The sequence below is a fragment of the Zea mays genome, chromosome 1 (assembly GCF_902167145.1).
Source record: "Zea mays cultivar B73 chromosome 1, Zm-B73-REFERENCE-NAM-5.0, whole genome shotgun sequence".
NCBI classification, from domain to species: Eukaryota; Viridiplantae; Streptophyta; class Magnoliopsida; order Poales; family Poaceae; genus Zea; species Zea mays.
In genome coordinates this window covers 253985520-254010480 of record NC_050096.1, presented here as the reverse complement: position 1 = coordinate 254010480, position 24961 = coordinate 253985520, and the positions used below count along the sequence as shown (strand labels likewise).

Sequence of the window (24961 nt, the reverse complement as noted above, 5' to 3'; positions counted from 1 at the left end):
CGGTCGGCAAGGGGCACCGGACAGTGTCCGGTGCGCCAACTGCCATGGCACTGCAGCGGTCATCTGTGCCAAATTAGGAAGGAGATTCGCACCAGACATGCTACAGTGACTGTCCGGTGGTGCACCGGACTGTCCGGTGCGCCACCCGACAGAAGGAAACTTTGGCCTTCCTTGTTGGCCTCCAACGGCTCCTATCTGCCTTGGGGCTATAAAAGGGACCCCTAGGCGCATGGTGGAGTCATCCAAGCATTCACTAAGCAATCTAATACTCGCACACTCCGTCTCCGCACACTTGATCGATCGTGTTAGTGATTTGAGCTCTGTTCTAGTTGTGAACTCTCTGTGTTTCATTTTGAGCTCAAGTCTTGGCTTGTGTGCGTGCGTGTGCTGCGGATTTGTGTGTGTTGCTCCCCAACTTTACTCTTGTGCTTTCTTTGTGATCAATCTTGTAAGGGCGAGAGGCTCCAACTTGTGGAGATTCCTCGCAAACGGGAAAAGATATAAGGAAGAAAAGCCGTGGTATTCAAGTTGATCTTTGGATCACTTGAAAGGGGTTGAGTGCAACCCTCGTCCATTGGGACGCAACAACGTGGAAGTAGGCAAGTGTTATACTTGGCCGAACCACGGGATAAACTATTGTGTCTCTTGTGTTGTCTTTTTTTGTGATTATTGTGATTCGCAAGAGCTCGCTCTATAGCCACTTGGTTCTTTTGCACTAACATCTTTATAACCAAGCGTGTGACTATTTAGTGTTGAATTTTACAGGATCACCTATTCACCCCCTCTAGGTGCTCTCAGATATGTACTTGTTTCGTGACAGATTCCAAACTCTATTTGTTACGAGACATAGAAGTATGTGTCAGCTCTTCGAGATCTTGTCATCATGTAGTTGTTGGAGGCACATCTGTCACGCCCGTCACGTCCCTAGCTATGACATTATCCATTCGTATTCATTATATTCAAAAAATAATAATGAGTTATTATTTATTTTTTGTGATTTGTTTTTATCACTTAAGATAGTTTATATTTGACTTAAAATTTTATATTTTTGAATAAATATTTTGAATAAGATGAGTGGTGAAAGTTTTCGAAAAAAATTAACAGTGTCATATATTTGTGAATATAAGTAGTATATCCGAATTTGGTACTCAATATACGATTTTTATATGTATCCATACCTTCAAAAGTTAGATATTTAATATATTGATATCTATTTAAATCTTATCCGACACAACTTGATAATATATGTATCCAATCTAAATTTGAAGAGAAAATTTGAAAACAAATATCCCAAACGTTCCAAAATAGTATTAATTTTAACTCTCTTGATTTTTATGTCTATATTTAATTGGATGAAGATAAATCTAAACACATATATAAAAAACATACATCAAGTATTGTATGGACTCATTAATTAACTAAAATAAATTTTAATTTAGGATGAATGGAGTATAGAACGAGTAGTATCTATTCGTATCCGATCCAATTATATTCCTACTAGCTAGCTGTCAGGCAAAAATACACAATGATGGGTAGACGCCATGGTCACCACTCACAAGCAACAAACATGTTACCGCTCATAGCCAGAACCACCTCGTCCTGTCACGTTCATGGCAAAAATACACAATGATGGTCGACGTCATGGTCAACAGAAGTAACAAACGTATTACCGCTCATAGCCATTACCACCTCGTCCTGTCACGTTCATGTACGATTCAGCGTAAGGTGTCATTTGGTTCATGAAATATAACGTAAATGGCAATAATAATGATTCACATTTAATAACAGCGACAAAAAATTAAATAGGTAGTATGATAACTTATTACGGTTAATGTTATTAATTATCCACTACGTTATAAATATATAAACCAAATAGCATCTTAATATGTAAACAAAACAGCATTTTAGCGTCACTGCTCATGCGGGACTGCACGAGATATTTGGAACGTACTTTTTGTAGTTAAGTATAACTAGTTGATTGTCCGTAGTTAATATGATTTTAATATTTAAAATATTTACAATATCTATTTTTTTGTTAAATATAAATGGTTGTGAGCTCTCATTATTCGAATTTAGGCATGGAAGGGGAGAGAGCGATGGTTCAAACCCTAGCATCGTGTTTATTTTTATACTTTTATTTCGCTCGCTAAGCTCGTTGGACGAGATGACGCACGAAGAAAATCCAACTTAAATATAGTAAATAGATATATAATAGTTTTATAACCAAAACAAATCGGTATTTTTCTCAAGAACAAAGAAAGGAGAGAGATGAGCGATTAACTTTTGTACTCATAAATATATAGCACAGTTGATTTTAAAAAAAACTTTGACCACTTGTTATATTCAAAAAATTATAATAAGTTATCATTTATTTTTTATGATTTATTTTATCATTTAAGATAGTTTGTGTTTGACTTAAAATTTTATATTTTTGAATAAATATTTTGAATAAGACGATTGATGAAAGTTTTTGAAAAAAGTCATCAGTGTCATATATTTATGAACGGATGTAGTATATCTGAATTTGGGTACTCAATATACGATTTTTATCTGTATCCATATCATCAAAAAGTTAGATATTTAATATATCGATATTCATTTAAATCTTATCCGACACAACTTGGTAATATATGTATCCGATCTAAATTTGAAGAGAAAATTTGAAAACAAATACCCCTTCGTTCCAAAATAGTATTAATTTTAACTCTTAATTTTTATGTCTATATTTAATTGGACGAAGATGAATCTAAACACATATATAAAACAGATACATCAAGTATTATGTGGATTTATTAGTTAAAATAAATTTTAATCTCTACTACTTATTAAGTTAGCAATAGTAGTCTGCCTTTTTGTGTTCTGCCATTCTGCGATCTCAGCTGTCCATTCTACCGTTCTACAATCTCAGCCGTCCAATCTCGCACACTAGTTTTCCGCGCGCAGAAAAAAAATCAAACCGTGGCTGCCTAGGGATTGAACCTTTGATCTATTGAGCAAAATGCCTAGCCTTCCACCCTCTAGCCAACATTACTCATGTTGAATTGTATACAACTTCAACTAAAACGTCTTTTGTGTTTAACCCACTGTCCACTCTGTATGCTCACTGAGTCTAGAAAAACATTTATAGCTTGGCCCCTGATCTTTCTGGAATTTGGGACGCAGTCCAGGAAATAAAGAAAATAGGGAAAATGAGTTTAGAAATTGATTTTTAGTTTAAAAATAATTGCAGAAACCCATTTAATTCATGGAAATTTCATATTAAATCCAAATGAGTTCATTCCAATTTCTATAATTCTATAATATTATTTTTATCACATAATACCTCTGTTTTGTCATGAAAACAACAATAAAATTGATTTCCTAATTAATCCTATATCAAATACATAGAAACTTTGGAAATTCGTAACTTCCTCATTTTAATTCCTAATTGAATCGTTCTAGTTGTGTTAGTCTCGTATGAATATTTACTACGCAGTAACAACATTGACTATACCATGTTTCATACTTTTATAATTAGATATTTATTTATCCTATGTTAATTGGGTTAATCTATATCTATTGGATTAATTTATTTAATATATTAATATAGTATTCTAACTTTGTGGTTATACAATGTTTGACCATTAGTATTGCAAACACACACTTACCTTTTTGTTTAAGCAAAAGCGTATGGTGGTACGTGTCCAATGACTAACGATGTACGAGAGAATTTCTTCTGGTGTGTGTGAAACGTGCTCTCCAATAATGAGACCATACAAATCGTGATATATATCAAAGTCTGCATGATACTGATGGTTGCAATATAGTGGTGAAACAGATAGATTATAAATAACAAAATTTATGTATGGCCAGAATCACAAATTGATTATGAAACATTTTCTCATAACGGTATAACACATATTTTGTATATAAGTTATCGTAGTATACTGGTATTATATATTCCCGTTGCAACGCACGGGCATTCAACTATCATGTATAGAAGTCTGCACGGTACTGTTGGTTGCAATGTAGTGATGAAATAATTAGATTGAAATAACAAAATTTATGTATGGCTAAGATCACAAATTAATTACGAAACATTTTCACATAACAATATAACACACATTTATTCATAAGTTATCATGATATTAAATGTTTCCGTTGCAACGCACGGGCACCCACCTATATGTGTTTATGTCTACATCTATGACAGGAAACACATCTACTACATCTCTCCAAGCTCACTTGCTACCATTGCACAATGCGTAGTAGTAGATAAGTATCACCGATATTCTTGAATTATATTTTTGGATGGAGGTAATATTATTTAAAGAAGAGCTTTGCATGCTATTTCTTTTGTTTGAATAATGCATTATACTTAAATTCCCTTTTTTTGCATGTGTGAAATTTTTTCTTCGTAATATTTTTTCCATGGATCAGACATGTGAGTCATTTTCATAAACCAACGCCAAGCATGAATCCATGTTTCCTACTTCAAACCCCGAACAAACTCCATGAGCAGGAGGCATTCGTGTTGTCGTCGCTCATCGATGACGAGAAGAAGCTTGGCGACTGTCAGTTCGACCTCTAAAAGCAGTCTTACGTGGTCGCATGCGCCGCTGTGTACGACAAGCTCCCGCGAAGCTGCCGCTTGGACGCGGTCCAGAGCAGCTGCACCGCGCTGTCCATCGTTAAGCAGGGGGGGCTCATGGTTGTCGCCAACGTCGACGACTCTCGGTTTGTTCTGGACATCGCATCCGACGACGACGCCATCACGCTGTCCAGCTCATCGTCCACCTGAAGCCCAACCTGCCACGTAAGTCGCTACTGACCGGACATGAATTCTTGTGCGCTGGGACGATGGACGTCGCTGACGTTGTGTGAGTGTCCTCGAACATGATGTATGTAGTGGAATAGCGCATTCGGTGGTGCAACGGCCAGGGGTACTACCTCGCTGATGAGCCCGGGATGCACTTCGTTTGGCAGCCCAACCAAGAGTCATCGGTACTCGTCATGTCGCGTGCATTTGACGACTACTATATCGAGGATTGTGGCGTCATCTTGGCGCCGAAGGTGACACAGAGGAGGATCGACAACAGTGACCAGTTCGTCATCCTCGCCACCGTCAGGGTAGCTTTTGTGCCGGCCTGTCTTTAATTCTCTTCGCAAACACATACACACTTACCTTTTTGTTTAAGCAAGAGCATATGGTGGTGCGTGTCTGATGACTAACGATGTACGAGGGAATTTTTCCGGCATGTGTGGAACGTGCTCGTGCTCTCCAATGATGAGACCATACAAATCATGGCATATATCGAAGTCTGCATGATACTGATGGTTGCAATGTAGTGGTGAAATAACTAGATTAAAATAACAAAATTTATGTATAGCTAGGATCACAAATTGATTATGAAACATTTTCTCATAACAATATAACACAGATTTTGTATATAAGTTTTCGTAGTATACTGGTATTATATATTCCCGTTGCAACGCACGGGCATCCAGCTATTTAGGATGAAAGGAGTATAGAACGAGTAGTATCCATTCGTATCCCATGTAATTACTTTCCTACTAGCAAGCTGTCAGGCAAAAATACACAATGCTGGATAGACGCCATGGTCACCACTCACCAGAAGCGACAAACATGTTACCGCTCATAGCCAGAACCACCTCGTCCTGTCACGTTCATGGCAAAAATACACAATGATGGTCGACGTCATGCTCACCAGAAGCAACAAACATGTTACCTTGTCCTGTCAGACTGTGTTCACCGCATCCCTCTTCCCTCCCCCTCCCCTATCACTGTAGCTCGTATAGGGGTTACAGTCGACCGCTATCCCCTTCACCGCATCCCTCTTCCTCCTCCTCTCCCCTCCCGTTTCCTTCTCTCTCCCACTAAATGGATGGGGACGCTACCGCGCTCGCCTCCCCCTCGGCCGGTAGCTTCCCAGACAAGCGCGCGCGATCGGAATACTCCGTGGAGCGAGCTCCAGGCGATTCAACCGTGACCGTAACGCCGCCGGAGAAGGTAGCCGTGGTTCCGCGCACGGCACCGAATCCTTTCTATTGGTCCGGGCGGCGAGCATCAGAGGTCGTTGTGGTCGCGGATCCGTCGGCTTGCTTCGTGGAGCGGCCACCCCGCCGATCCATGCGAAGGCGCCGCCACCGGTCGTCTCTGTCCGCCGGTGCTGCGTCTGCGGGGAGGAGGTCAACGGGAGTTCGTCGATTCGCTGAGAGATCTACGCTCACCCGATCTGCGTCATTAGACCTTCAAGGTCCAAGGTACGTGTCCCCTGCTCCATGGTTCTACATCTCCAATTCAATCCGTGTCCCAAAAAAACCTAATTTCGATGGACCCTAGGGTTTACATGTACTTCAGTTGTTTACATAGATCGATTTATTTGTTCATGGCCAACTTGGAGAATAAGGGTTTACTGTGTCCTCCGAATCACCTAATATGCTGAACTGATCCGTCGTTATCATGTACACCAACAAAATTGCTTTAAGTCATCGATCATAGGATACGACATGAATACTCTTGTCTGCTTTTGATATTCATCATCGTGTAGTGGTCATTTCATTGTATCCACCAAACTGTAACTGGTCAATTATTTTGCTGTCATGTTGTTTGTATGTTGATTGGTGAATGTTGCTCGTACTGAAATTAATGTTCTTGTTCCTATGCGAACATCTAAGTACCATTTACCGTATACTTCCCCAACACATCCCCTTTTTGTTGCATATCACTTTCTTGTAATTCGACTTACTACCTCTGTGTATGGTTTGTAGTCAGGTCTGATACAATTTTGCTTGCATGACTAAGCATTGCATGGAACTGACCATACCTTTACTTATTATGCAGCTTCAAATATTTAATTTCATTATTTGACGTCCACTTCAACTAACTGAGGTTCTAAATCCTTTTTTCGCTTAAGTTGTTTGTTTTTATGAATCTGCTTAAGTGTATTGTCCATGTATGTTGTCTGTGCTTCCATGTTTGTTATGCAAGTTTGTTTTTTATAAGCAACTAACATATGGACCAAGCCAGGGATAGTGTGTTCAAATACTGGACACTGCTTGACCATTTCAACCAACAATAATTTGGTAACTGGCATGCACTGTTTGGTTCATTACTTTTCCTCATTACTTTATTATATTGCAACCCACAGCTGTTTGCTATGTGACAGAACACTTCAATTTAACCAAATAGTAACAACACTGCCCTAATTTTTTTTATGTATGCACCTTGTCTAGCCAAGGAGCAACAACTTGAGGATTCCAATCAAGATGAGCAGCCATGATGCCAAAGTGCTGCAAAACTTGGTCCTCAATCTTGCTTCCTCAGTGGAAAGTGGTGCTTTCAATATTAGGACGTTTTTAGAAGAGGCTTTCCGTCATTTGGGTGACGAGCATTACCTTCTCAATGCTCTACTTGCTATTCGTAAGGAGGTAGACATGATGGAGCAGGATGCACTGGAGAGCAAAGCACGGTCTGACCCAGAGAAGGAGAGGATGGAGGAATAAATTCACCTTACTGAGCCTGCAAAGACAGCGCCTAGACAATTCACTTTCACCCCCCCCCCCTTCCTCACCAGAATTGTACGAGGCCAGTGACAATGACTCCTACGACTCGGACAGGTCCACTAGGTATAGCATTTGGAACCTGTAATAGTGGTACCTCGACCTTTGTCGTAGTGGTACAAATGCATCCAAATAAATTAGGAACTTTTGTGTTATGTCTGTGATGCATGTGTAACCGATGTAGGACTGCTTGAAGCTAATGTTCCTTTTGTAAGAACCTTATGTCGAATGCTTCATCCTTTTATATGAATTTATGCGAATGGGTGCATCCTTATGATCATTTTCTGTGACCCTTATGTGCAATGAATTCGAGTTTGTATTTTATACTCCAAGTTTGTTATCTGTTGTCCAACTTAATGTATCTATGTATTTCATTCCAGAATGGCTAAGAACAACTCAAATACACCTTTTCGACCACCTGCTGCCAGCCCCAATTCAGGTAACCAAATCTTCCCCCCACCCCTGTGGGATCCTCAGATGTGGCAGGCCCAAGGTTTGGACCCAACACAGCCTTCTCTGTTTAGTAATCCTACATCCCATATGACCAATCCTACCTGGTCCCAGGGACATAATGACCCATCTCCATATAACTTCCGTAGTCCATGGAACCCATATTTTGGTATGACGAATCCTGGGGGTCCTCCTACACAAACATCTTTCGGTCAACCACAGCTGGTACCACCCATTCCATGTCCACAGGTTTCCACCCATGTTCCAAACCAGACTGAACCTATAAATTTTGAATCCGAAGCAGAACACAGTGTCTAGGAAGTTAACAGCCCTACCAAACCTTCTGATACACCTGGGACTTTTAGGAGGACAAAGGAACAGAACTTCAAACCTGATGAAAACCTGTTGCTTTGCAAAACATGGCTAGAGATTAGTAGTGACCCAGTTATTAGCACAGGGCAGAGGAAGGAGGGTTTGTGGGCTAGAATTGAGAAAAGGTACAATGAACTTAGAGGTGAGTTTCCTTTGAGGCTGAATAGGGCTCTCAGCAGCAGGTGGGACAAAATAAGAGCAGAAACAGGAAAATTTGCTGGATTCTATGCTAGAGTCCTAAGGGAAAACCAGAGTGGCCTCACAGATAACGACAAGGTACACTGATATTCATTTCGAATATGTTATGTATGTCAAGGTTTATGTAATCGTACTGTTATACGTTCACTGACGTCTGGTTCTAAATCTTGTGTAGACATCGAAAGCTGCAACTCTTTATGCAACATCACAGAAAAAGCCTTTTCATTTCATGCATTGCTGGACGCGCCTTAAAAACGAACCCAAATGGGATGCCATGGTTCATGGAAGCCCCTGGAGAGGCACTGCGGGGACGGAGCCTGGGCGTAGTCTTACACCTACAGGCTCTGTTAATGAAGTGGAATATGATGAAGGTGGTTCAAGAGGGAAGAGACCATTAGGACGTGACTCCGCGAAAGCTTCAAGGAAGAAGTCAATGTCCAGTTCATCTCAGTCTACTGACTACCTTTCAAGAATCCATGACATGCAAGTGGCAAGATTCAAGCAAAGTGAAGAAAAATCAGACCTAAAACAGCAGAACATTGAGTTCATGAAGGAAGTTGAACTGAAGAAGTTGGAGGTTCAATCCAAGGAAATAGAAGTACAGGAAAAAAATTGATGATGGAAGATAGGAAGCAAAAAGACGAAGAGCTCAACAAACTTTATGCTATGGACATGGATGCTTTACCTGAAGAGTTGAGAGCTGTTTACATCGCAAGGAGAAAAGGTTTAATCGAATATTTCATCAACAATCCTATGTGAAGAGTACTAATGTATTTGATAAGGTGTTTGTCACCTTTGTATCGGCGAACCGTGGTCCTGTGTGTTTGGACATGTCTGTTTTAGAGTGGTTGAACAATTCCTTAGTTGTTTGAGATCATCAGCTTTGTTTTTGAACATTGTTTATTTTCAGATTATTGATATTCATAATAAGGATTATCATACATGACTTGAAGTTTGCCAACATATGCAACTTATTTGTAGCAGAGGCATTACACATACAAGGAAGCATGACTTGTCAACTACGGACATAGAAACCAGATATGACTATTAGTCGTGGTACACATGATTTAGTTCATACTACAAAGTAAACAACATTGTTCTACCACATATTATGGATAAAAGCCATCAACCCATGGAGCCTCGATGAGCCCAAAGGTGTTCTATGAGGTTGTGCTGTAAAGACAAGTATGTGGCCTGACATGTGATGTCGTTGTCCGGATCGTTGGGTAACTCAGAGCGGATATGATTGTTTAGCCACTCGTTGCGGACCTCAGGAATATTGTTACACGCTTCAGGCGGCCCAGTGGGGCCAATGAAGTCCACATTAGCTGCACCATCTCCTTCGTCCTCGACAATCATGTTGTGCATAATAATGCAAGCAGTCATCATCTCTGCGAGGTGATGACGATCCCAACCATAAGCAGGTCCACGTAGAACAGCCCACCTAGCCTGCAAAACTCCAAATGCTCGCTCAATGTCTTTTCGACAACTCTCTTGCTTGGTTGTAAAGTGAACCTTTTTTTCCTCAAATGCGTGGCGAATTGCTTTTACAAAGGTAGGCCAATTTGGATATATGCCATCTGCTAAGTAGTATCCGAAATTGTAAGTGGTCCCATTAATAGTGAAGTGCACTGGTGGCATCGTCCCATTACGTAACGGATCAAACACAGGTGACCGATGAAGCACGTTGAGATCATTGTTGGTACCAGGCATTCCAAAGAAGGCATGCCAAATCCACAAATCGTACCCAGCGGCTGTCTCTAGTATCATTGTTGGCCTCGAATTGCGCCCACAAAACTGTCCGCGCCATGCAGTAGGACAGTTGCGCCATTCCCAATGCATACAATCGATAGAGCCTAGTATACCCGGAAACCCCCTGTCGGCGTTTACACGTCGTCGTGGTTAGGGATACGAAGGTATCGTTCGCTAAAGGAAGAGATGATTGCGCGACAAAAATGGATAAGGCACTCCCTAGCGGTAGTCTGTCCAATCTGTATGTACTCATCTACCGCATCGGTTGGTAACCCGTACGCAAGGATACGCAGTGCAGCACAAACTTTTTGCAATGGACCAAGCCCTGCTAAACCAGTTGCATCACATCGAATAGTGAAGTATTCGTCTTCTCGCTGAATGGCACGAAGGATACGTAGAAACAAAGGACGATGCATCCGAAACCTATAAACGAAAATAAAGCAAAAAATTAACAAAACAAACCTACAAATGAAAGTAAAATCATAACTTAGGAAATGTACCTTCGACGAAAAACATGTGATGGATACACAGGATTAGGTCCGAAGTAGTGATGTTTGATGAGATTTTCTCCAGCAGCGTGGTCCCTATGGATAACTCGGCGAGGCAATGAGGAGCGCCTACGGCGCGTGCTCGTGTCTCCTAGTACAAGGTGCTCAACATGTTGGGCAAGCAACAAGGTATCGATCTCATCGTCGGAATCGTCGGATGACGAGGACAACACAAGGCTTTTCAATGACTCCATGACAACCTAAACTACGAGTACGTACTACGGTCTTCTGATGGAATGACGGATGATACAGAAGAGGTGAGTGTGTAGATGAGTGGAGCATGTCCCCAGGGTACCTTATTTATAGGTGCCTTAGGTGTGTGAAGGAAGCCAGGCGGTCGTGGCTTCCGGTAGAAGCCAGTCGTGTCGTGCAAGCCACTCGTGTCGTGTACTAGAAGAATGAGAATTTGTATTTATAAAAATACATAAAATTGTACCGTATTTATACTAACGTATTAATAGTAATTATGAAGTTTGCTAATTACATGTGGACCAAAACTCGCCCGTGTACTGTGCAAAGAATAAATAAAAATAATTTTAATATTTGATGGTAGTTGAGTTAGTTGATGAGGAAAGTATATAATATTGGTGTGGTGGGGTATAGAGGATTGTTATAGGGGGAACCGCTGTAGAGCGTGGAGATATAGGGGGAGAGAGATTGCTGACGTGGCACGTGAGTGGGATATAGGGGGAAAAATTTAGGGGGAACCGCTGAAGACAGTCTCACGTTCATGTACGATTCACCGTATGGTGTCATTTGGTTTATAAAATGTAATATAAATGACAACAATAATGATTCACATTTAATATGAGCGATAAAAAATTTAAATAGGTGACGTGATATCTTATTACGGTTAGATTTAAACAAACATGATTTAACGTTATTAATTATCTATTATATTACAAATATGTAAACCAAACAACATCTTAGTCTCACTGCTCATGCGGCACCGTAGATGTCTGAAACGTACTCTTTGTAGTTAAGTATAACTAGTTTATTGTCCGTGGTTAATTTGATTTCAATATTTAAAATATTTACAATATCTATTTTTTTGTTAAATATAAATTGTCGTGAGCTCTCATGATTCGAATTTAGGCATGGAAGGGGAGAGAGCGATGGTTCAAACCCTAGCACCGTGTTTATTTTTGGACTTTTATTTCGCTCGCTAAACTCGTTGGGTGAAATGACGCACGAAGAAAATCCAACTTAAATATAGTGAAGCGGTATATAATAGTTTTATGACCAAACAAATTGGTATTTTTCTCAAGAACAAAGAAAGGAGAGAGATGAGAGATTCAACTTTTGTACGGACACGATAGTCTGTATAATAATGGTCTAGATATGAAGTGAATGCGAAGAAGATTAATAAAAGGATATCAAATCTCTACTAAGTCCTTACATTTCTTCTAAATGAATTCATCATAAAATGTTAAAATACAATGCAAAAGGTAGGGTTTGAACCAATACCCTGATAGAAAAATGGTGGAAGACATTAGGTGAAACTGTCTAACCAGTAGAACATCATGCTTAGATGTTTATAATATTGAATATAAATTGTACATATGTATATATGATTTTTTGTAAAATAAAACAATAATCGTGTCGGACCGGACCAGCACTATGGGTCAAGGTTACTGCCCAAGCACCGCACGACGCTCGTGCCGGGTTGGCCCAGGCACTATTAAATGGGTCGTGCCTCGGGCCGGCTCGCTAGACACGACTCATTTGGCCATCTATAACTCTGCACGATAATGTTGGTCATCGCCTCAGTTGTCACCACCTCATTCGTCATTCTACTTCTTTTCTCTCTTCCCTCATGCCTCCACCTTCGCGCCACCCCGTTCTCGGCAGAGAGCGTGGGAGCATACGCCTCCTTTCCGTATTCGTCCGACACCAGTCTCGACACTGACTCCCGCAGTGGCTATTGTACATCCACGAGGACATTTTGCATCATGCGCACACTATCGTTTTTGTCGTCGGATATCCCATTCGTCTTCTCGGTCTTTGCCCTGTTCTTCCTCCCCAACCTGCTGCCCCCGCCCACGGTCATAGCCGCGAGCCGACCGACACTCGTCGACACGGGTATGACGCGAGTCGGTCATGCTCCTGGCCTTTCTCCATACGTGCCATCGAGGAGGACATAGTTGCGCCTGCCACACTTAGGTTATCTTGACGATGAGGAGTCCAAATCTGAGATAGTGGACAACCAAGGCCCATAGCGTGACAGCAGTCGGCATATGCTACGGAGTTGGTGGTGGTGTTGTGTCGCTTCGGTGGGTCCAGGACCGGTAAGACACTCGCATTCTCTCGTCCTTCTCGGATTGACGCCTGGTGTGTGTGCCTCTCGGTTTGTAGCTGCTCCGGCTGGGCTTCTTTCTCCGCTTGCGTGCTCTCTCCCTCTAGCTGTATACTACTTATGTCGCCTCCAGATGCCCAGGTCTTCATCGTGTCCTTCTCCGGCAACGAACATGTATATCCACATCTTCCTTCTTCTCCTGCTCTACGAAACCTTGGAAGTGGGGGATACAAGGGATGTGAGTCTCTGATTTGCTGTCTATGGTACCCTTGCGTTCATAAAAAGTATTATGCGAAGAGCGGAGACAATCAATAAAAAATATTGAAATCTTTTTGGTGGATAATTTACGTGGGTATTGTTGTTAGCCGTCGCAACGCACGATTAACCGACTAGTATAAATAAATGTAGTAGTAAAAGAGTTTTTTAGACAAACAAAGAGATAACAATTACATAGCTTGGCTCCCTTAGAACTTTTAAATTATATTTAAATACTTGGTTTTATTTATCCAGGAGACCCAAAATAAAACCCTAGCTTTTCATCAACGTCATCGCCGGGCACTAACATCATCGTGCTGCCATGAACGTGGCCGAGCATATAAACAACCCCAACCTTTGAGACCTCGACTACCCAATACACGTGTTTATCTAGTATCGCCGGCTTGACTACCCAACAGACAGGTTGGTAAGGGTATATGATTGGTTGTCCGCAGTAGGGGCTAATTAATTGTGCATCCTCGCGTGATTGGCAGCCTGGTCTAGATGCGCAACCAGGCCTAACGCACCCACCCCCGCTTCTTGAGCCAGGTCGGAGGCGAACGTGTGACACGAGGTTCGCTCCTCGGCCTAGCTGAGACACGCGCGTGCAGGGACCGATCTAGGCAGACATTCATCTTAGCCCGCATCAGTCAATACATGGAGACAATCAATCACATCCTAACAGCATCTCCAACACGAGTCCTAAACAAGGTTCTATTTTGAAATATAAGACTCAAACACTAAAAATCCTGCTACAATATAGGTCCTATTTAGGGGATAAGTGCTCTAAATTTTACCCTACAAAATTTAAGGAACGAATTGGATTAGGATTGAGTTCTGTTCCTATTCACTTTTAAACTAAAATTAATTAAGGACACTAACTTATTGTGAAGAAACATTTAAATCGTGATCCATTATCACCCCTAGTTCTATTTCACATAAATTCATCAAATAATTATAGGGCTCGGTGTCTCATATCCTAAATATAGGACCCCATATGCTGGAGCCATATTCTTGTTTTATACTCTATTTCTAACATTTTATTTTCTAAATAACATGATCTATTTTCTAATAACATGATATAGGACTCAACTGTTAGAGTTGCAAATATTTTTATTGCCATGCACATTTTGAATCAGATCTTATTTTAATTTTTAGGATTTAAATATAGAACTTTTTGTTGGAGAGGTTCGAGTTCTATTTAGCTACACTTCGAAATAGATATAGTTCGAAAGAGAACCGCAAGGCCATAGGCGAGGAGGTTGTGAAGCTCTTAGCGACAGGGTTTGTAAGAGAGATACATCGCCCGGTGTGGTTCGCTAATCCTATACTTGTTAAGAAAAAAAATTGGAAAATGGAGGATGTGTGTCGACTACACGGGCCTTAATAAGGCATGTCCAAAAGACCCTTCCCATCTCCCTCGCATCGACCAAGTCGTAGACTCCACTGCTGGATGCGAGCTTTCTTCCTTTCTGGATGTCTACTCGGGCTACAACCAGATCATCATGAAAGAGAGTGACCAACATGCTACCACCTTCATCACCCCTTTCGGTTTTTTCTGTTATGTCTCCATGCCCTTTGGCTTGAAAAATGCTAGGGCACCATACCAACGATGTATGGTCCAGTGTTTCACCGAACAAGTCGGCTGCAACATCAAAGTATATGTCGACGACATAGTCGTAAAGACTAAGAGGTCCAATTACCTTATCACCGATTTGTAGGAAACATTCGCGAATCTCCAAAGATTTCGCATCAAACTTGACCTAAAAAATGCCTATTCAGGGTACCGAAGGGCAAGCTTCTAGGCTTCACGGTCTTCGACCGTGGGATCGAGGCTAATCAAGAGAAGATTGAAGATATCCAGAAGATGGGGCCTATCCAAAACCTCAAAGGGGTCTAATGGCTAGTTGGGTGCGCCGCCGCACTCAACCATTTCGTCTCCAGGCTTGGAGAAAAAGGTATGTCCCTCTACAAGCTCTCGAGAAGGTCGACCAGTTCTTCTGGACCCCCAGAAGCCCTCAATTGGATAAAGGAATTCCTAACCTCGCTGCTGGTATTAGTCATGCCTAGCTTGGGCAAGACTCCTTTACATTGCTGCTACCACCCATGTGGTCAGTGCGACACTCATCGTAGAGTAGGCAGACAAAGACCACATACTCAAAGTACAAATGCTCGTTTACTTTATCAGTGAGGTGCTTACCGAGTCCAAAAACAGGTATCTTTAGATACAAAAGCTGCTCTATGCGGTCCTCATCGCCAAACGAAAGATGATACACTACTTTGATCGGCACCCTATATCAGTAGTATCCATGGCTCCGCTTGGCGATATCATCTGCAATCGCAACGTGTCTGGTCGCACCGCTCTGACTAGGTTGGTGAAGGACGACCCTCCCCTTGAAGGATAAAAACCTTTCCAAGGGGAGATGCGTGCAAAACCAAACCTGCGACCAAACAACTAAGCCAAAGCCCCGGTCCAAAACTGTACCTAGCTCCAACGATAATTGAGCTACACCAGGTTCTGGTCTAAGACCATGCCCAGCTCCGACGAAAACTGAGCCTATGCCTAGCTCCGACATTTATTGAGCCTGCATTTGGCTCGAGCATGGAACTAGGCCAACCATCGCAAAAAGGGGTCCACCCTAAATCTGCGAACACAACACATCCATGAGGTAATCCCCCGAGCAATCATCATGGATCACTCAGGGGCTACATCTAGCAGATGCACTTGCGCACGTCAAAGATCTCGACTCCCAGCAAGAAAGCCTTCAAGCAACTTCAAAAAGTTACTCAAAGGCTTGGGGATGCTAATGGATCCCTAGGAACGGGGTAACCAAAGTTGGCCCATTACTTGTGGTGGCCCACCGGGGCAAAGAGCCACGAGAATCAGATCGACCAACTGCCGCCGAGCAACTGAGCGAGGCGGGCGGACTGACCAACTCCTGCCGAGTAACTCTTCAAGGCTGACAAGACCGACCAATTCCCGCTGAGCAAATCTACGAGTCAGATAAGACCGACTGACTCCTGTCGAGTAACTATGCGAGGCGGACAAACCGAGCAACTCCCACAAAGCAACTCTGCAAAGCGAAGACATGAAGACCCACAATAGGGACCAATGCATTTTGGACCCTAGTTCCACAACCCTCTGTCACGCGTCAGGTAGGCGCACACATGTACCCGCTTAGTATAAAAATGAGGCAGACACTTCTGACCCACACCAGCCATGATAAGTCACATCACCACCAAATAGTGTCTTAAGTGACACCACGACACGCTAGGGGAGTGATGGAGAGTCTCCATTAATGGGAGAGAGTTCAAGCTAGCTCTCCCGCCGAACATAAATTCTACATTGTCCCGGGTTCCCGAAACCACGATAGTACCTATAGATAAAAATAATCTAAAATAAGTTCTGTTATATTTGATCTATTATCATATTCGTGTCCTCTCATTTATCTATTATAAAATCAAGATTTTTCAATTTATTTTATAAAACATCAAATAATATTTGCCTTATTATATTATTTATATTTAGGAAACTCATAAATTTGGGACCTAATATTTTTGGGGCCTGTGTCGTCACCCTAGTTATATCAGGCATTAGATGGGTCCAATACCCACCTATCATAAAGTTTGGATTGCTCACCACGATGACGATATGCCTAGGGAATAGTGCGGCGTGTAGGTAGGGGTGGTAATGGATCACGATCCAAATGTCCCTTCACGAAAAGTTAGGACCTTTAAATAATGTTAGTTCAAAAATGAATAGGAATAAGGTTGGGTCATAATCTGATTCGATCTTTAAAGTGTGTAGTGTAAAATCTAGAGCCCATTATGACTCATACGTGTAGGTTACACAGATGAAAACTAGATGCTCATCCCCAACGCCAAAACAATGGTTTGTTGTGTCTTTGTTGCGCGTGTAAACCGGATTTCTCATGGAGGAAACTATTTCCCCCCTCTTTCTCATTAATTTTATTGCCATGTTACTAAATTACTTATGTGGTAGCTAAATTAATGCTATAGAAACTAGATGACGTACATGGTTGAGACTGGTGTTAGGCATGAGATGTTGGCTTGAGCACCAAGGTACGAAGCTAGGTTTGACCTTTAAAAATTCACATAGTACCTGTTTGGTTGCTAGCATCCTAAGCGCCTGATTGAGGCAGGCCTGCATCGGTTGCGATGGAGAATTCTTAGTTCCCCACGCATGCAAGCCAGCGAGGTAAAAAGCCATGGCCGCGCACAGGTGCGCGCAGGCTCGGTCGCTCACGTGCAGCCAACCAAGCACAGGCCCAAGTGCGGTCAACGCATGCACGGGGTCTATGCATGGAGGCCCAACCAACCAATCATACAGATAGGCACCAGAAAGTTTGACATATGCATCTTTTGATTGCATATAACATGCATGTGGTTAGGTTCACACACACCTGGATGTAATCGAATCGCTGCACCTCTTATTTGACTAACTGCAAATGGTTAATCAAGTGTGTGCTTTAGATTAGTTTGCAAAATGAATCCTTACGGAACAGAGTAATATTGACTTATACAACTTAAAAGTAAAGATCTATTGCACATAGCTATTTCTACATATCTTGATCCAATTATTGTTGCCAGCTTACCTTTAATTTTATTTATCCTTCGTAACCTTGGAATGTTAATTATATGTTAGTCATTATATGGTTGAATAAGTCTTGCCACGTAGCATTAAATATATATGGTTGGATGTCTTACTTCCTCCATCCCAAAATTAAAAATCATTTTAAATAATTAATAAATTTATATGACACTTAATGTATGTGGTTTATATATGTGTTTAGATTCATCATCATCTAGTTGGATATAAATATAAAAATAAAGAGATAAAACAAATACTATTTTAAGAGAGAGGAAGTATTATATACAATGAAATACTTAGGAATTGTTAAACCTTATTGCAGGTTAAGGATTGAGATTTATTTCTATTCATTTTTAAATTTTTTAACTAAACTTAATTAATTACTTACAAAAATCGTGATCATCCCTAATTGTGTGTGAGCATGTTCTGTACGTGGAGTTCTATACTGCACGTGCAAATGGTACAAAAAAATTGATGTACAAAAATGTTATGGCAAAAGATATGTTCAATGTCAAAAAATGGCACGGTTAAAAAAATCTATTAAGAAAACCACTTTAAGACCGTTCGGTTCTTAGAGAACCATTGACTAGTACCATTTATAACCGGATTATTTATCTAATTTATATGAGATTTGATCAGCTAGAATAATATCTAGATAGATTCCTCGAAAAAACGAACAAGGCCTTAATATGCTTTTGGTGTTACACATGAAAAAAAATTAGAGCATCTCCAACAAAATATTTTAAAATAGTGTCCCAAAAATTAAAATTCTACAACACTTAACATATTTAGGGCACTAAAACAAACTGTCAACAGTTATGCCCTAAATCATGTATTTTGGGAAGTAAACTATACTGTTCGGAAAAAATATCGAGAATGATGAAAAAAGAATGATATGACACTAACATGAGGTATAGTATATTTGAGTCACTTTATGGTGTGCCCTATATTTTTTTGGAATAAATTTACATAAACCTCTTATCTTTAGTGTGTGGTCTACTTTACATCATAATATTCAAAACTGATTGTTTAACCCTGTCAGCTTTACAAACAAGACAAATTGCCACTAGACATTTTTAGTTGGTGGTTTTGATAACTTGCCACTGATTTAAGTGACAATAGTTTTGCCTTTTTCAATTATATCATTTAATAGTATCCAAAACTGATATAATTTTAAAAACAGTAATTAGATATTATGTCTGCCCATGTTTTTCTGAAATTTTAGGAGTAACAGATTAATTACTAAAAATTAAAAACTAAATAAGAAACTTAATATTTTTTCTCTGATTTATTTCTTATCTTGTGAGGCTATTTTTTTACTAAAGATAAATAGTACTATAACTAAACTGCTAATTGTTTGTTGATTTTATTAAACAAGTTAAGTATTCTTTCTTCTAACTACTAACTAAATCAATTTTACATTTATTTTTTATAAACACTTAACAAACAATAATAAAATAATATCCAATTGTTACATAAACTTTCTCTCACCTAAAATAACATATAAAATATTTCTATATTTTTTCGAGAACTTTATATAGGTTTAAATTTAATATTCTCTGAAAATTCTAGAAATATTTGTATATATTAGTTTAGTTAAGAAAAGGTCTTTGTAAAAATTGGATATCATTTTATTACTGTTTGCTAAGTGTTTCTAAAAAGACAAATGGAAAATTAATTTAGTTAGTATTATAAGAAAGACTACTTAACTTGATTAATAAAATCAACAAAAATTCCAGTTGTTTTAATAGTGTTATTTAGCTTTAGTAAAAATTTTAGTCTCAGAAGATAAAAAATGAATCGAAGAAAAAAAATATTAAGTTCTTTTTATATAATTTTTTCTTTTTATCAATTAAGTTGTTACTTATAAAATTTTAGAAAAAATAGGGCATATATAATATCTAATTACTTGTTTTTGTGTAAAATTATTTAAATTTTGAATATTATTAGATGAAAGAATTAAAAAAGACAAAACTGTTGTCACTTAAGTGAATGTCATGTCATTAAAACCAACAACTAAAACTGTACAATGGTTATTTATCTGGTTTTGCAAAGCTGAGAGGATTAAACAATTGATTTTGAAGATGGGGTAAAGTAGACCACACTAAATATCATGGGTTATGTAAACTTATTCCTATATTTTTCTGACAAAAACCTATAAAATAGAGCACGGTTAGAGCTATTTTTTATAATTAGAGTCCTATTTTTAAAAATAGGATACTGATTCAAACTTTACCACGGCTTTGTCTATTTCATTGGGCTATATCTATATCTTACCCTAGTTCAAACTTTATAAAAACTCACTCAACCAAATTACTTCGCACTCATAACTTCCAATAAATTTACCAAATAAATTGTACCCAGCTGTAACACAATAATAATTAATGGTTTAGATCGTTGTATAATCTCATCTTCCTTTCTTACTTAAATTTAATAAATAATATTATTTGAATTATCTCTCAACTCTTACTCTTTCCTACGATCTCGATACCATCAATCCCTTCCCTTCTCTCTTCTCGCTAGATTCGTAACGTTAGTACGTGATATATAATAGTATAGCGGTCTCGTCATCCGTATACATACAAACAAATACTGAATTGTTATCTTGGAGGCTCGCGCGAGGCATGCGCAAAAATAAATACCCTCCTTGAGACACTAGGTCAAAGGATTTTAGTATCTTACCGGTGGTGTAGTAGAATAGTACTCATCAATAGTACAATAAGTACAAGGACATTATTGTTCTTATTTTGCATCCGATGGCGCCGGTGTGTATATATGTGTGTCGTCTCCCGCTTCGTCGACGACACGCTGCAAACTTGTCCCATCCCTAGCAACAAAAAAAGAAAAGAAAATGGACATCAAGATCCCGTTGATTGTGGTAGCCTTCGTTATTCTCCTCCTCCTCTGCAGCAGGCTCATCAGGGGCTACACGAAGCCATCATCAGCGGCAGCGCTTCGCCTGCCATCAGGGCCATGGCAGCTGCCGCTCATCGGCAGCCTGCACCACCTCCTGCTGTCGCGCTTCAGCGACCTGCCCCACCGGGCGCTGCGCGAGATGTCCGGAACCTACGGGCCGCTCATGATGCTCCGCTTCGGCGCCGTGCCCACGCTGGTGGTCTCCTCCGCCGAGGCCGCCAGGGAGGTGATGAGGACGCACGACCTCGCCTTCTGCGACCGCAGCCTGACCGTCACCTTCGACACCATCAGCTGTGGGGGCAAGGACCTCATCTTCTCCCCCTACAACGCCCACTGGCGCGAGCTCCGCAAGCTGTGCATGCTCGAGCTCTTCAGCCAGCGCCGCGTGCTCACGTTCCGGGGCATCCGGGAGCAGGAGGTGGCGCACCTCCTGCGCTCCGTCTCCGGGGAGTCCGCCGACGGCCGGCCCGTCAACCTCAGCGAGGGGATCTGCCGCATGATCAACGACATCGCCGCGCGCACGGTCGTCGGCAACCGGTGTAAGTACCGGGACGAGTACATGCGCGAGCTGGACGAAGTGGTGCGGCTGGCCGGCGGGTTCAACCTGGCGGACCTGTACCCGTCCTCGCGGCTGGTGCGCCGGTTCAGCGCCGCCGCGAGGGACGCCAGGAGGTGCCAGAGGAACATGTACCGCATCATCCAGAGCATCATCGAGGAGCGTGAAGCCATGCCGACGCCGGAGCGTGACGAGGAGGACCTTCTCGCTGTCCTCTTGAGGCTGCAGAAAGAAGGTGGCCTGCAGTTTGCTCTCACCAACGAGATAGTCAGCGCCGTCATTTTCGTAAGATTGGCTTACTTTAATTACGTTAAACACACGACACTTATTCAAAAACTCAAGGCATATTATGTTTCCTTCTTTAAACTAACCTGTTCTAATTTAATTAGCATCACACATGCAAACAAAAAAAATTAAAACAGTAAACATTAGTAACTCATGTTTAACACCTATATACAACAATGAAAAAATAAAAATAACTATCCTTTTCCTATAAAATATTTTGATTTATTTCCGACCGCAATATGGATACTTTATTTATGTTTATACGGTACGATCGTGAATATATATATATATATATGAAGCTCCCGACTTCTAAATTGTACTGAAAGTTCTGACCGACCACCCTTGTGATCTGGTTGGACCATACTGGCGCGTGCAACAGGTCAAACCTCTCCCTTGCGCGTTAGTCAAACTCCCGGTCCAACATCGCAATATGGATACTTTAATTACGTTTATACTGTACGATCACGAAGATATATATACATATATAGTTGGTATATTAGAAGCATTGAGCTACCAATAGTTAGAGAAAGCCCTGATCGATCACTCCTGCGACCTGACTGGATCAAGCCGACGTGTCCACCCACACCCCAAGTCAGGCTATCGGGTGCGCCCCCACTATATGTCTGTGTACATAAAATTTAGGAAAGCATGCATGAGTAAAACATGTTTCCCTGCATGCGCGTAAATTTAGGAAAAAATGTATGATAATTTCTATTTTTAAATGTTTTATTTTCTCCATAAATATAGGATCGTTGCAACAGCTATGCAACTAGACTCGTCAGGACCAGTTTATGATATATACTTATACTAATATTCTACACTGTGTAGATATTTATGCAATTCGGTACACTGCGTAAAAATCTGATATCATTAACTATTACACAAAAACCTCGTCATGTGCAAGTTTAACGGATCCTCATGGGGAACAGGGTTGGAGAATACTTCCCTGTCCCATTTACCCATCGGGGGAGAATTTTCCCCCGATTACAACCCTGTGGGGGAAGAAACTTCGCCATCCACATTCCCTAGTGAAAGAATTCCCTGTAGGGAATCGAGGATCGAGCCCCGTTGCCATATCTAGTCACTTTTCTAACCTTAGGCATGGAAAACGGTTACAACCGACACAATGAATCAAACATACCCTAAGTGAGAGTTTCTTCCTTTGTGCGTTGTCTTTCCAGTGAGCGCAAAAAGGAAAATAAAAATGCAAAAATAAATGTGGTGTTGGGGTTCAAACCATCGACCCCCTCCACGCTCGGGTTCTAACCACTAGAGCTCACAATCATTTATATTCAACAAAAAATAGATATCGTAAATATTCTAAATTTAGAAACCATAGTAAAGACTATCGTAAATATTCTAAATTTAGAAACAATAGTAAAGACAACCCACTAGACTTGAGACATGTCCTTGGTCGATGAGCAAGGATGATTCCTAGAACTTGGGGCTTTGAGAGGAGTGGTCCTGCCACGGTGCGCCTTAAATCCAGTCTCTTAAGGTGTGACCCTTGAGCGCATTTTAGCAGCATTCGGGGTATGGCCTCCTAGGCGCCGGCAACTATATATAGCTTAAGTCATGGTCTATCTTATTGCAAAGCGTTTGATGAGACATCTTAGATCTAGATCTTGACTTTTATAAGTTTTAATTTTGTTAGTTCGTTGCTATAAATTTTTCGTCCTCTATGAGGTTAAGTCTATCACGTGCTTATCTTTTAGATAGAGCTCTTGTATTTTATAAAAAAAAATTAGGTCATAAAATACATTCTTACTTCCTTCTTTTCATGTTACAAGTCCTTCTGTTTTTTCCTAAGTACATGATTTTTATGTATCTAGATATAGTCAATATCTATGTGCATAGCGAAAATATTATACCAATAAAAACAAAAAATGACTTATTATTTGAAGTATTTACTAAGTTATAGTCTAAGCTTGCACCAGAACACTCAAAATTATGTCAACGATAAAGTTTGAGGTAATCTAGGAGTGCATAGGTGGGTAGTTTATATTATACACGCATTTAGGGGGTCACTTATATGTTTTTTGAAATGATATACATGTATATTTTGTAGAAAATAGAATAGGTTCAATAGTTTATCGATGTTGAATACAGCCTACTAAATTGCTGTTTAAATCTTTTAGTTTTTTTTTGTTTTCCGATTTGTAATTTCTAAGCCTATACTGTACTGCAGGATATTTTCTCAGCTGGGAGTGAGACGTCGTCAACCGTTCTAATCTGGACGATGTCGGAGCTAGTGAAGCATCCGCGGGTGATGCGCAAGGCCCAGTCCGAGGTGAGGGAGGCCTTCAAGGGACAAGACAAGGTAACCGAAGGCGATCTGGGCAAGCTGGAATACCTACGGCTGGTGGTCAAGGAGGCTCTACGGCTGCACGCTCCGGTGCCACTCCTGCTGCCCCGGGAATGCCGCGAGCCGTGCCGGGTGCTGGGCTACGACGTGCCCAAGGGGACCAAGGTGTTCGTGAACGCCTGGGCGATCGCCAGGGACGGGAGGCTGTGGCGCGACGGCGAGGAGTTCAGGCCGGAGAGGTTCCAGGGCAGCGGCGTCGATTTCAGGGGCAACGACATGGAGTTCATACCGTTCGGGGCAGGCAGGAGGATCTGCCCCGGCATCACGCTCGGGCTGGCCAACCTGGAGCTGGCGCTCGCGAGCCTTCTCTACCATTTTGACTGGGATCTGCCCGGTGGCGCTAGGTTGGAGGAGCTCGATATGGCAGAGGCCTTTGGGATAACGCTGAGGAGGAAGTCCGCGTTGTGGGTCAAGGCCAAACCTTACGGGAATTTTATGCCAAATTAATCAGGTGACTTGTGATGTGAACGAGAGATTATTGGTCTGTTTAGTGGCTGTTGTATCAATTTCTGACAACAAATATATATGCTTAGTGTGTATGAGCTATGCTTCTGTTATATTGTTTCGTCACTCTGCATTAAGTGTAGCTATCTGTTTTTGTATGATTAAACGATTATTATTCTAGTGAGAGTACATGAATGAAGTGAGATTGGTTATATCCCATCGCGTTGTATGCTACTATTGATTTCCCCGTACCGCGTTTGAATCCCTTCAATTTAAAAGAATTGAAATTTATTTTTATTTAGTTTCTAATTTAACATTCCATTACTTTTTAAAAGTTTAGATATAAACA

At 40.9% G+C, this 24961-nt stretch overlaps 1 protein-coding gene across 1 annotated transcript; it reads left to right on the top strand.

Moving 5' to 3' along the window:
• The first annotated feature begins 20980 nt into the window (after positions 1-20980).
• Positions 20981-24705, top strand: LOC100382177 (uncharacterized). The gene is made up of 2 exons (NM_001174937.1): positions 20981-21803; positions 23992-24705. The coding sequence occupies exons 1-2, from the start codon at positions 21102-21104 to the stop codon at positions 24613-24615; spliced, it is 1326 nt and encodes a 441-aa protein (NP_001168408.1). The 5' UTR covers positions 20981-21101; the 3' UTR covers positions 24616-24705.
• The last annotated feature ends 256 nt before the right edge of the window (positions 24706-24961 follow it).